We start from the raw sequence: 13,557 nt of genomic DNA, 5'->3' as shown, positions 1-13,557 counted from the left end.
TCACTCATGCGTTAACGCATAATTTGTGAGTGACGGTTATAACATCTATAAATATGATAGAATCACATTATTAGACTATTTTTTAGTAATTGGCGGCAAGTATCTAATAGTAGCCTATTTAGACCAAGGCCATCTGATTCAATGATGCAAGTCAATCAAAGTCGCATCATTCGAATAGCTGCTTAAGTTTGGAAAAGTAATCAAAAGTAAACTGCAGGAAGACGAATATCAAAGACAATATAAACATATCAACCAAAAATGAGTAATTTCATAAATTATGCTACTCTGAGGGTATTCAAAAAATATAAGTTTATATAAATTATATTCATAAATTATATTAAATTTTTTTGTAAATTGCTCGTCGTTGAATAGATTTCATTTTGCGATTTTATTTAAAAAATTTTTTATGCCTCTGTCAATTTGCTTTTCTTTTTAATTGCAAAGCATTTTGAAATAATTTTATGGCTGCAAAATTTGTAATACGCTGCTAAAACTGAGCATCATAGAAATTTCCATTAAATCTAAAAAATGTTTTAAGAAAACCACCAAGACGACTAATTTGACCACATTGTATAGAAATATGATAATTGGAGAGCGAGTTGCTTATTATGATGTAAATCGGAAATAAGTAGAGTTAATTGATAAATAATAAAAAAAACTTATGTATACTTATAATTTTTTAACGCCCTCAGAGTCGCATAATATAATATATATTAACCTGCTATTTTTCGATTGATTTCCTTCAATTGCCTTTAGTATTCTTCTTCCTGTCTAAGTAGATTTACTTTATCGATTCTAAGAAGCTGTTCGCGTAATGCAGTTTTGGTGTAAACATTTACATATATGCATATGCATATGCACTTGGTCTAAATAGAGTATAATTGGAATAATAATATACCAATATATTAAGCGAAATATGGCCACATTTTTATAATCGTGTACGCATCATTAGTGATGCGGCAGAAGGTTCAATTATCGGAATTTTTTAATGATGCTTCCCAGTAGAAGTGGAGAACTATCGATAGTATGCGCCGTTGACATTTGACGATAGTCAAATTTGCGACATCAATAGTATCGTTGGAGCCTTCGATTGTCGTCAACAATATCGCCCGACGTATTGCCGTTTGTCTTGTATTCTTTGCCGCAGTCAAGGCATTTCGCATGCAGGCATGCAATCTATCTGGTACAGAATCCTTTTCAAAGTCTATGCTAGTGCAATCGCAGTCCAACTTGTCTGTACCTGATGCTCTAAGTAATGCGGACCTATAAAAAAGAGATGCATATATTTTTGTCTTTTCGTAATAACTGAAGATTTTACACGGAACAATGTGGGACGCCAGCACCATCGATTGTGGTTGGGCCACTATTGAATATGTCTACTGCTATCGATTGTGGCTCGATAGCGTCCAACCATCGATATTAGGCGCCCATCCTCTACTTCCCACTGGGAAGTTCCCAGTTTAAACAAAGTAATAAGTACTTTATGAAGTATTAAGTTATATGATATTTAATCGATGCAAAAAATGCCTAAGTTAATTTAGAATTCTAATTATGATATAGTCCCGACAACATTGCCATTTTTTTTTTTATAAACTTCAACCTTTGAACCCTCAAAGTCAATCCCTGGCTACTGCAGCTTTTCTAACTCCGCTTAACTTGACGCATTAATAGTGAAATCCTGTCACATATCACAGATTATCACAGACAAATCTCACACTCATTGCGAATGATATACGGGTCAATTCTAGGCAACATCCCCCTATGTGTCAACGTGTCCTCATTTATTGATTTGTAGTCAAATTTTTGCTGCTTATAGTCAGAGAACCATCTGCACCACAGCATGCGCATTAAATTGGCGCCAACATATATGAAATAGTTCTGTATGTATGTATGTACATACATATGTACTTTCACAAGAAACTACTTGGATTATGATAATCTTTGATTTTTCGAGTAAAACCGACTTCAGTAGCTCATGTGGCAAATAATAAAGTTTTGAAAGTTTGTTTTAGATTTGGTACCTCTCAATATTGCTATCCCACTGAGTAGTGAAATTCTTATGTTAGTGTGTTTGTTAAACGATATAATTTAATGTTATTCGAATATGATATTTTACATATACTACAAAGATTTACATATCTCAACAGAGAATTTAATTCTCGAAAGCGGGTATATTATAGTCGAGCAGACTTCATTGTAGCTTTGTTACTTTATGTTGTTTGTTTTATACATACATATCTGGCGCGTTGTCAGCGGATATCCTTGTGGTCGTTATAGTTGGAATACAGGGTCCAAGAATTTTCGGCGTCAAGAAGTCTGGACTTGATGGCGTCGAGCGAGAGACGGCCAAGTGTGTCTGCCAAGTATGTAATGTATACAAATACATGCGTATGTACATATGTATGTATGTATACAATATTGATTAGAAAGATTATATCCTAGCTAGATGACTGCCTATCAGTGTTGCCAACTCTTCTGGTCATAAAAAGCTAAAATAACATATGAAAAAAAACTAGAAACCGCCAGAAATTTAGGATGATAGCCAAAATATAAAGCTACGTTAGTATAATAATAATTTTATTTTGATTTATTTATTAAGTATTTTTGAGTAGAATTTCGTCAATCATGCCCTCTGGTGCACTTTGTTCTGTATAGCATCGCCATCCTGAAAATTGTTCTCGCACAACAATCTCAAATGGTCAATGGGGCTGACCAATGAATGCGTCGCAATATACTTATAAAGATATATACATACATATATGTATATATAAAGACAATGCCGCCTCTTGCTGGCAGGTTTTTGCAGAAACAGACGGAACAAACGTTATTGTGTTCGTCTGTGAACACAGATGACGAAGACTTGTTTTGGATGTTTGTCCTGGCATGTGCGTGCAAATCACAAAGTTTCGCATTAATGCTGGATTTGTAATATTTTCAAAAGCATTTTTGATCATCGACTGCATCTAGAGTTCACCAATCCTGTAACACGGGGTCTTGCAACCAACGCGGTTTTTGTTTATAAATCTTGGGCATTTTAATTGTCACATACGATCGTTTTGGAAATTGTGGAATACCCAGATGGTCATGATAACATGAACTAATAAAAATCGATAAAAATTTAGAGATATTTTGGCATATCGATGTTTTTACCATTGCAATGCAAAAATACTGCAAGTCATTAAAGTGAGGGTTCGTAAAACATAAAAATACAAGAAGGCACCAGATGTTTTTAAAAAACTAAAGTTCCGTTCAGTTTTGTTTTGAAAATAGCTATAATTTCCGCTAACCGCTAGTTTTCAATTTATCCCGCATTTTGCTGCTCATTATACCCGCTACCCATAAGGTAGAAGGGTATTATAACTTTGTGCCGGCAGGAAATGTATGTAACCGATAGAACGAGGCATCTCCGACCCTATAAAGTGCATATATTCTTGAGAATCGAGACGATATAGCCATGTCCGTCTGTGTGTCTGTCCATATGAAACACTGGATCTCAGAGACTATAAGAGATAGAGCTATAATTTTTTTTCGACAGCATTTGTTATGTTTGCACGCAGATCAAGTTTGTTTCAAATTTTTGCCACGCCCACTTCCGCCCCCACAAATCAAAAAAATCTAATAACAAGCGTAATTTTAAAGCTAGAGTTGTGAATTTTGGTATATATAATAATAACTATAGTTGTTATGATTCCTGAAAATTTGGTTGCGATCAGATAAAAATTGTGGATGTTATTAAAGAAATAGTTTTGTAAAGGCAAAAACGCCTACTTACTAAAGGTCTTAGTTGCTTTGGCTGACAATCTGGTATATTGTGCCGTCTATGGTATATTATAAATGCGGTACTATATCGATATACCAAATATACCATGTGGTATTTTTGAGTATTTTTGTAGTATATTTGGTATATTTTGAGAAAAATACCGCAAAATATATTTCTTTTATTCAAAATGGGTAGCGGGTATCTCACAGTCGAATACACTCGACTGTGGCTTTCTTACTTTCATGTTTGTTTCAAGTTTGTGCTACGACCACTTCCGTCCCCGCAAATCAAAAAAATTTAATAATGAAATATATTTTTAGTATTTTGTATTATTTTCGGTATATTTTGAAAATAATACCGCAATATTTTGCGTTTATTCAAAATGGGTAGCGGGTATTTCACAGTCGAACACACTCGACTGTAGCTTTCTTACTTGTTTTCAATATGAAATGTACCTCGGATATTAAAGCGCCAATGATTTGATTATATCTTTAATTTGATATAACCCTAGGTAATATACATATTTCTTAATCATCTTTATCCTCTAACTTTTTGTTTACAGCCGAGCAAACTCGACTGTGGCTTCTTAAATTTTTTTTTTTATCTTTATATTATATAATTTTATAAAAAATGCGAGAAATATGTTTCTAACCATTAAAGGGTTTTTCTTTCTCCCTAGAAGGTTACTTCTTTTACTAGATATTTACGAAAGCATTGATTTTTTTATATTAAACTCACATTAAACTCAAAATGTTGGAAAAATTGTATACTATATGGCACCCTAAAGAGAAATTCGAGTGGTTGGTCATTTGTGAATCAAATAGTTATTTTTGGAACTGTGTTCTGCTCATATTTTGCTTAAATACAATACTTGACTTATCTAATCGAATTCCAATAAATTCAAATTATCGTTTTCTTTACATATTATTTTAATATGACTTGGAATACTTACGTTGGGTCTAATGATGGAACATCTGTTTCTTCATTCGCCGCGACTTTAGCATTGTTATAGTTATTGGTAGAGCTCATTAGTCGCATGGTGAGCGGCTCCTCTGCGATCTCATGATGCATTCTACTTTGGGTGAGATGTGCATAATGTATTGACTGATCGGAATAGGATAAGCCCTCGTCATCATCAGTGTCGGTGGCTTGTCCAGAATCAGTGTCTTCAACGTCATCATCGTCATCTTCATCTTTATCATCATCGTCATAGAGATCAGATCCATCGTTATGACGGTCCGAATGCTATGTATCACGCGAGTAACAGAATCGCTTTAGAATAAACTTTATTACCACTCTCTTACTAGCCACTCACCTCGTTCAAAGAGCGGCTGCTGCCAACAATGATGGTACCACCGCCATTATTAAGTCCGCCTGCTCCATTGTCGTTACCACTACTTCCTCTAGCGCAACGTATACCAATTGAGCACTGCTGCATGCCGCCTGGCTTGGTCAAGGGGTCGCATTTGGCACTTAGGCTACCATCTGTGGATTTACATTCCACACCACGCATCTGAATACCTTGTCCACATGAAACGGAACACTAGGTAATGAAAGAGCAAAAAAAGAAGGAGACGATAGATATCGAGCTATATGCGCCTGAACACTGGTTGAAGAACCAGATTTTTCATTTAAATCCAACAGTTTGTTCTACATAAATTAATGTTTCAACATAAAATACATAACTTAATTTTTTTTTCTAATTTAACTTTATAAATTCGCTGAAAAACAAAAACATACGAAAACAAGTAAGAAAGTTACAGTCGAGTGTGCTCGACTGTGAAATACCCGCTACCCATTTTTAATCAAGACAAAATATTGCGGTATTATTTTCCAAATGTACCTAAAATACAAAAAATACTTAAAAATACTAAAAATATACCAAATGGTATGTTTGATATATCGATATAGTACACCATTCAAAATATACCATAGACGGCACAATATACCAGATTGTCGGCCAAAGCAACTCAGACCCCTAGTAAGTAGGCGTTTATGCCCATATAAAAGTATTTCTTTAATAACTTCCACAATTATTATCTGATCGCAACCAAATTCTCAGGAATCATAACCACTAAAGTTGTTATTGTATATACCGGAAACTTTAGCTTTAAAATTACGCTTGTTATTCGATTTTTTTGATTTGCAGGGGCGGAAGTGGGCGTGGCAAAAATTTGAAACAAACTTGATCTGCAGTCAAACATAACAAATGCTGTCGAAAAAAAAAAATATAGCTCTATCTCTTATAGTCTCTGAGATCCAGTGTTTCACACGGACAGACGGACAGACACACAGACGGACAGAGGGGCATGGCTAGATCGTCTCGGCTCTTGACGCTGATCAAGAATATATATACTTTATAGGGTCGGAGAGGTCTCCTTCTACCTGTTACATACATTTCCTGTCGGCACAAAGTTATAATACCCTTCTACCCTATGGGTAGCGGGTATAAAAATATTTTGTTCTCTGTATTGCTTCGTCAACGTCTAAGCCTTGGTCATTTCAACCTTCAATCACCATACCTCTCTGTCATATTTTTCCTACCTTGGATCCATCGCATTATTTTTACGCTATTATTAGTTATTGTTGGTAGTACTTACTCCAGTCCAGTCCTCCACCTCCCAATGCGGACACTCCTCTATAATGCACGTCTCTTGTGTTGGTGGCTTCAGAGTTCGACACATAATATCTGCAACCTGTTACCATAAAACGCAGAGTCATAGCCACGTCAAGGTATAGAAAAACAAAAAAAAACAGAAAAAGTGTTAGCAAAAAACATGATAATAACACAAGTGTAACTCAGTTGCCGCTTTAAATGGAAAATGAAGAACGTTCAAATTTAGGTGGCAACCTGATGATAATAGCCACTTTCGTACACCTTTTGACTACCATAGCAGTCTCAAAACACTTACCCTCGTCTTGATGCCGTTGGTCGCCTCAGCGCAGACAACCATCCGTTCTCGGTAACCGTGTCCACAAAGACGACTGCAGGTACTCCAATCGTCAGTTATCCAACTGCGGAAGGCGAAAATAAGTGGTTAGACTACTTGTTAATATACCATAAAATGTAAATACCAGCATATCGACTAAGTTAATTCGAAACAAGATTCTGCTTAGTTGCTCGTCCCTAATATTCTGCTGAAAAGGAATGCTCGACATGCCTTCGTACATGGCTCTTAATGCCAAGGGGTTATAGAGCGGACATATTCTTTATAAAAAGCATTTTTGGCTACTTTTGGAGTTAGGTTGCCTCTTTGCAATGGCGAACCAAAATCCAATTATTTAAGAGAGTATTTTCACGGGTGGATTGTCACGATTTCCTTTTCAATGTTTTAGCGTAAATTTAACGTCTTTTGAGAAAAATCTATGATTCTATTTAACGTCAATTTGCTATAAGGATCGACTTGATATAGCTAAATAAAAAAAGAACGAGCTAATAAATAATCCTGGCTAGCAAAACCCTCTGCTCAACCTTTCTGAAGCTTTCACTTGTTAGCGTTTTAAAAATTATTTAAATACGAAAATGAAAACTTCGAGTAGAGTGAAAGAAAATTTAATGACTTCAAATTAATTATCTGAGATAAAACAACGGAATAGTTATTTTTATTAACTTATTTTTTTACCGCCAACTATAGAAAGCCAACCAAAAATGTTAAGATGAGAAACTAGGGAAGGGGACTACAGTGCAATCGACTATAAGATAATAAAATAAATACAAAAAAAAATAATAAGACTAATGAGACATACCGAAATGTTAATTTGGAATATTGATATACCATCCATATTATCATTTTCTGACGACACATAGTTAACTATCTTTCTATCATATAAGCGACAGGAATAATGATAAATTAATAATACAATTGCCCACAAAATAAAAGATAACTTCTAATAGTGAATTAAGAAGAGTAAATTTAAATAATTACTTTTTCGTAAGCGTCGGCGTCGGTTTAATACCACAAAAAGTATGAATCAAATAAAGCGATTACCGCTCCAAGCATTGGGTGTAAGATATTTGAGAAATTTGCTCGAAATATTTGGTTTGGCTTAGTTCAACTTGCGTTGATATGGTACAATTGGAAAATGTCACAAGCCGATAAATAAGCGGAGGCAGAATTGGAACGTGGTGGGGAATAGTGACTAAGGGACGAAGAGACAGACACGAGTAAAACCCTAGAGCCAAGCGCAATTACATGCTCAGCCTCAACGTCTATGGAACGATAACAGAGACGGGGTAGGCAATCAAAACGTGAGCACGATAACCGTCGCCGTTTAAATTGATAGCTGGCCAGGTGGAGTAAGCGAACATTAAACACGAAGCATTAGGTCTTTGGAATAGAAGAGGGAGAGCTTGGGGATCTGTCACCCGAGGACTCTACTTACCGCGGCGGACAGCTGTGTGTATTACATGGTACCACTGATGGCTCGAGGCGATTAGCAACGCTGCAGAGCGTCTCATCGACATCAGCGCCAGTGAGACGGTTCCTGCATATAGGGCGAGACATTTTGTAACCTATAGCGTTCAAAAACGAGAAGAGAAAAAATAAAATTATTGCAAAGCTGGTAAAAAAGAACACAAGTATAACAGTCGAGAGTATTCAACTAAAATATATCCTGTACAAAAAATCTGAGCTTTAATTTATATAATTATCATATTTCTATGAATATTTGCCAAGAAGAAATGTATTTAATATCATATACCCCCTCAAGTGTATATACTTACGTCAGCACATCAAGAGCAATTTTAAAGCTATGATTTTGTTGGTTTCAATTAAATACAAAATTTGGAAGTCATTTAAGAAACATAACTAGTCACACAAATCCAATTGTTTGTATTGACGGATATTAATGGGTATCTTACAGCAAAAACTCTCGACTGCATTTATTTTTCTTGTTTTCAATATATACTCAAATTCAAAATGACTTTCCAGCAGACAACCGACTATTTGCTGCATTTGAAAATCAATAAAAGTCAGAAAGGCTTTTAACCAGTTTGAGCTCAGGTTCGTGCTCTGCTTGGGGTTGAACCTGTGCTGTGCAACTTTAATGCCACTTAGTCGCTTAAGACTGTCAGGGAGTCCCTGACAGAGACATGACACGTGAGACGATATAATATAAGACTTTAGCATAACGCAGATACATTTTTGATCGTCTTATCGTATCTTATAAAGTTAAGTAGTATTAGTTAACAAAGTTAACAAAGGTTAAGGTAGTAGTAGACTTGGTACTATTAGCATGAATTATTTTCAATGTGTGCCTATTGCAAATATTTTTGACAATAGTTAGATTTTACAACTATTAAAATATTATATAATATTTTAGTATTTTCTGAGAATAATACTGCATTATTTTTCTTTTATTCAAAATGAGTAGCGGGAATCTCCAAATCGAGCACACTCGACTGTAGCTTTTTCGCTTGAATAACTATGTATGTATATATTATTTTTTACAAGTGCATTAAATTAGAGTAGTTAGTCAGAATCAAGTTTGAATATTAGGCTGCATAGGCACTCAGCATAAAGCCCATTGTAGGACACAGAGTGAGAACTTGTCATTTAGGCGACTTGTTACCCACCTCTGAAATGTAATTAAAGACATATTGAGGGCTCAGGAGGATATGAAATTACGGGAAATATTGTTTCCCTAGAAATGGTCACGTGGTAACACCTACCTTGAGGTAGCTAAACGATATTGCAATTAAAATTTACGCATAAATTGATTTTACCATTTGCAGGAGACAGTCGGGATAATAGCTAAGTAAACAAGCTGACGTAAATTGTATTGTCGGAAATTAACAAGCTCCAAGCCACAATGCCTTCAATTCCAATGCCCAATACACATTGAACCCGCAAATGGTTGAGCTGAATTGTGTCCTCCCAGTAGAAGTTGACATTTATTGAGCTACAAAACCGATAATTTTTGCTTGAATTTTTTGACGGCCTAATGACTGAACGAGCTGGCACAGCATTCATTAAAAATGTATGTGAGTTGAAAGTTTAGTTCCTATTCACGATTGTTATCAATTGACGCTTCGGTTGAGTAATTACAGTTTTGACATACACTGCTGGTTAACTAAATGGCTTCATGATTTACAAAGTTGTTATATGATTTTCAATAACATAATAATTATTGCTTAGTAATATTTTTTTCTAGAAGAGCTACAAAATATATATATTTCTTTAAATAAATTAAACATAAAGTAGATAAAGACAAATAGTGTGGTATAACAATTGAAATTAACCAAATTAATAGCTATTTTTTGTCATATAAAATTATTTCATCAACACCTAAAATTGTTATCTGATCGCAGTTATTATTGTGTGTATAAAAAGTCAGCTATACCTTCAAAATTGAGCTTGATATTCGATTTTTTTTTTTAATTTCAAGGTCGGATATAAGCGTGGTAAAATTAAAAACTTTGTTTTCATGCAAAACTAGTGCTGCGAATTAAGTAATTATTATTATTATTATTATTATTATTATTATTATTATTATTATTATTATTATTATTATTATTATTATTATTATTATTATTATTATTATTATTATTATTATTATTATTATTATTATTATTATTATTATTATTATTATTATTATTATTATTATTATTATTTCTAACGTAAATTTACTAGTGCTGGCTGCTTTGGCCTTTGGCTAGGAAAGAGTATGATCTAATTATTTATAAAAGGTTTCTGAATAATAATTAAGAGCTATATATATAATATATACAAGTTATAATTGCAATTATATTTTTATTCTTATATGTGTTTCTTTAAAGAAATTAAATATGTAGAATGATTGGAACAGGAAAGAGAGTGGGGATTGATCTCCACGTAAGAAAATTAAAGATGGGTAATAGTTATTTTTGAGAGTTTTTGGTGAATTGTTCTGACAGAGTTAGCAAAGAGAGGTGTTATTACCCTTTATTAAATGTTCGTGCATTGTCAGAGTATATCCAAGTCTAAGTCTTAGGTATTTAAAATTATAACTTAAGCTTGATGTTTAAGGTAATCATGTTGGTTAATCGAGAAATATGTGTATACATATGTATGTATGTACATAGTATGTACTACATACTTATGTATATATTCTATCACAGAGTTCATTAATCATTCATTCATTCATACTATACGAAAATTGTGAACATTTCAGCATACATTTCAACAACAATTTGGTACTAATGGAAAAAAAGTTTGGGTTGTAATGCCACATGCGAAGGGAAAGCAACTGCCACTCGATTACCATGCAAACATTCAATCGAAACAAATTCCAATTCAATGAAAGTAAATGAGCACGACAATAGCTGCCACCCTCTCTACATATCGGAGTCACATTTGTATGTGTGTGTATGTTATGGTGAGGAAAGGAACACTGGAAACTTATAAATTTAACAGTATTTTGTGAATAAGGCAAAATAATACAAATGGCTTCCAGGCACGCCAATGCCTGAGGTAATGTTCATGACATATTCCACTTGTTTATTTACATCATACGACTAGCGACTTGGACTGACGATGAGAGATTGTAGCTACTATACATAAATGCATGCATACATACATAAGAAATGTGAACCCTAAGAACTGAAAAGACTGAAAGACTTACCGCCGCCGCAGGTGACAGAACATTGTGTCATCGGTGCCAATTCCCAGTAATATAGCGGTTGCGAACAGGAGTTGCCATCACCCCCACACACGCCACAACCATCAATTTTTTTAGTAGAACCTATTTTTAAATCACAGCCGACACGCTGAAAGAAAATAGTAAAATAAAAATAAAGTAAGTAGAAGAACAAATCAAATTGGTTCATAAATAAGGGTAACTTAACTATTAGCAGTATGGGCTAACAGCAATCGAAGCCAAATTAATTTCAACCAAATATTAACTTTCGGCATTCTGGTTATCTTGAGGTATTTAACAGTTTTTAACAGTTTTATTAACAGTTTTATTACACCCAATTACCGGTCTCCCAATGTAAAGAATTTTCAGTACTTTTGTGTATACTATATCATAGATACCAGTATAAATATAAATATACCAGCGTCATCCAAAGCAGCTAAGACCCGATTGCAGTAAGCGATTTAAGCCGTATAATAGTATTTCTTAAATAACTCTAGAATAAATACTAATAAATACAAATTATCTGACATCGAAACCAAATTTCAAAGAAGCGTAGATACTGGAGTTATTGATGTATACATATTAGGGCGGGTCAATTTTTTTTCGCAAAAATCGTCCCCCCATAATCGGAATCTACGAAGAATTCTAAGAAACTTTCACCATGAAACCATGTGTCTAAAATGAATTCCTAGTCCGCGCCGTGAAGCTTAAAGATTGCACTATGAGGTACATAAGGTATTTCCATGTATTTAAGGCATTTTAATGTATTTAAAAAAAAATACGCATTTTCCAATTATGTTGGAGTCAATTCTGATTCATTTTTTTACAACAAATTTTATAATTTTTTTTTTAAATTTATTTAACTTATAATTTTTTTTTTAATTCAACAAAATGAGCCAAACTAGCCATGTACTGAGCCTCATATAAGAAAGTAGGAGCAATGCGTCTGTAACTTTTTAACTAGGGTTGTTGATAATATATCAAAATATCAATATATCGATATTTCTTCTAAAAATGATATATTTATATCGTGATATTTTTTTTGCCCAAATATCGAAATCACGATATTTTTTTTTTGATATTTTTTTGATATTTTTTCCTTGGTCACTCTAAATTCAAAGCGTCGATTGAAACTTTCAATTTAAACTTAAATTAAATTTGAAATTTGACAGAAGAATAAAGGGAAAAATGAATGTTACATCAAATTACACAAACATAACAGGCGGCACCGCGAAGTACATTCATTGTGAGAAAACAATTAAAACCAGCGGTAATTCATCGAATCTGTCGTCGCACTTGCGCAATAAGCATAGCGAAATTTTTGCAATTTTTGACGGACATACACGTAAAGTAAAGAGTGTTTTTAAAATCTTTAAATTCTGCCAATTGGGCTTGATGTTACATTTAGATACATATAAGATATAAGACATGTATATATATATATATATTGATTAAAAATATAATTAAAAAATGTAAGTTTATAAAACTTATTTTCTTTTTATTATCCAGGAAAAAACATTTTTATTAAAAAAAATCAAATATATCGATATTTTTCGGTGATATTTAGAAATATTATTATCATATTATTTGATAAAAACAATATCATCGATACGATATTTTTTAAAATTTTCGACAACCCTATTTTTAACGAAGTAAGGTATCGGTCTGAAAATTGAAATATATATTCAAAGGCATTTTAAGCAACTAAATAAAAGTAGGCGTGTTATGATAAAAGGCGGAATTTAATTTTATTTTTTATTATAAAGTTTATTTGCTTTTCAATAAAAATATGGTTTACATCATTTGTGCTCCTTTTGTTAATTGAATTTCAAAAGCAAAGAAATGTAGAAAGATTCACATAGGTCCGATTTTGTACGACTAACCCAATCGCAATCGAACGTCGGCGTATGCAGTCGTGTTTTATTTTTTATTGTGAATCGGGACAACAATAAAAATAAATATGTTATTTAAAACCAAACAAAAACAATATTATTATATATACCCTGCAGAACTGGAGGTGTCGATTGCCCATGGGTAAGTGCTTACCTCGCCGATCACTACATGGGTACTTACTAAAGTGACCCTATAGTAATCGAACGTCGAACTACCTAGTTAATAAATGTATGCGTTTTAAAGCATAAGTACAAAATAACGGCAAGCATCGATTTTGTTTTTGTTAT

General features: G+C 33.5%; 1 protein-coding gene across 1 annotated transcript in view; it reads right to left on the bottom strand.

Moving 5' to 3' along the window:
* LOC132797543 (protein madd-4) overlaps positions 1-13,557 on the bottom strand; it is a 109,440-nt gene that overhangs the window by 60,186 nt on the left and 35,697 nt on the right. The window contains 6 exon segments of the mRNA XM_060809290.1: positions 4,713-5,005; positions 5,076-5,303; positions 6,361-6,456; positions 6,673-6,775; positions 8,144-8,273; positions 11,363-11,507. Of these exon segments, the coding sequence (XP_060665273.1) occupies positions 4,713-5,005; positions 5,076-5,303; positions 6,361-6,456; positions 6,673-6,775; positions 8,144-8,273; positions 11,363-11,507 (995 nt within the window).

Source organism: Drosophila nasuta, unplaced genomic scaffold (genome assembly GCF_023558535.2).
Source record: "Drosophila nasuta strain 15112-1781.00 unplaced genomic scaffold, ASM2355853v1 ctg14_pilon, whole genome shotgun sequence".
In the NCBI taxonomy this organism is placed as follows: domain Eukaryota; kingdom Metazoa; phylum Arthropoda; class Insecta; order Diptera; family Drosophilidae; genus Drosophila; species Drosophila nasuta.
The sequence above is the reverse complement of the archived record's forward strand: the minus strand, read 5'-3'. Positions and strand labels throughout refer to the sequence as shown.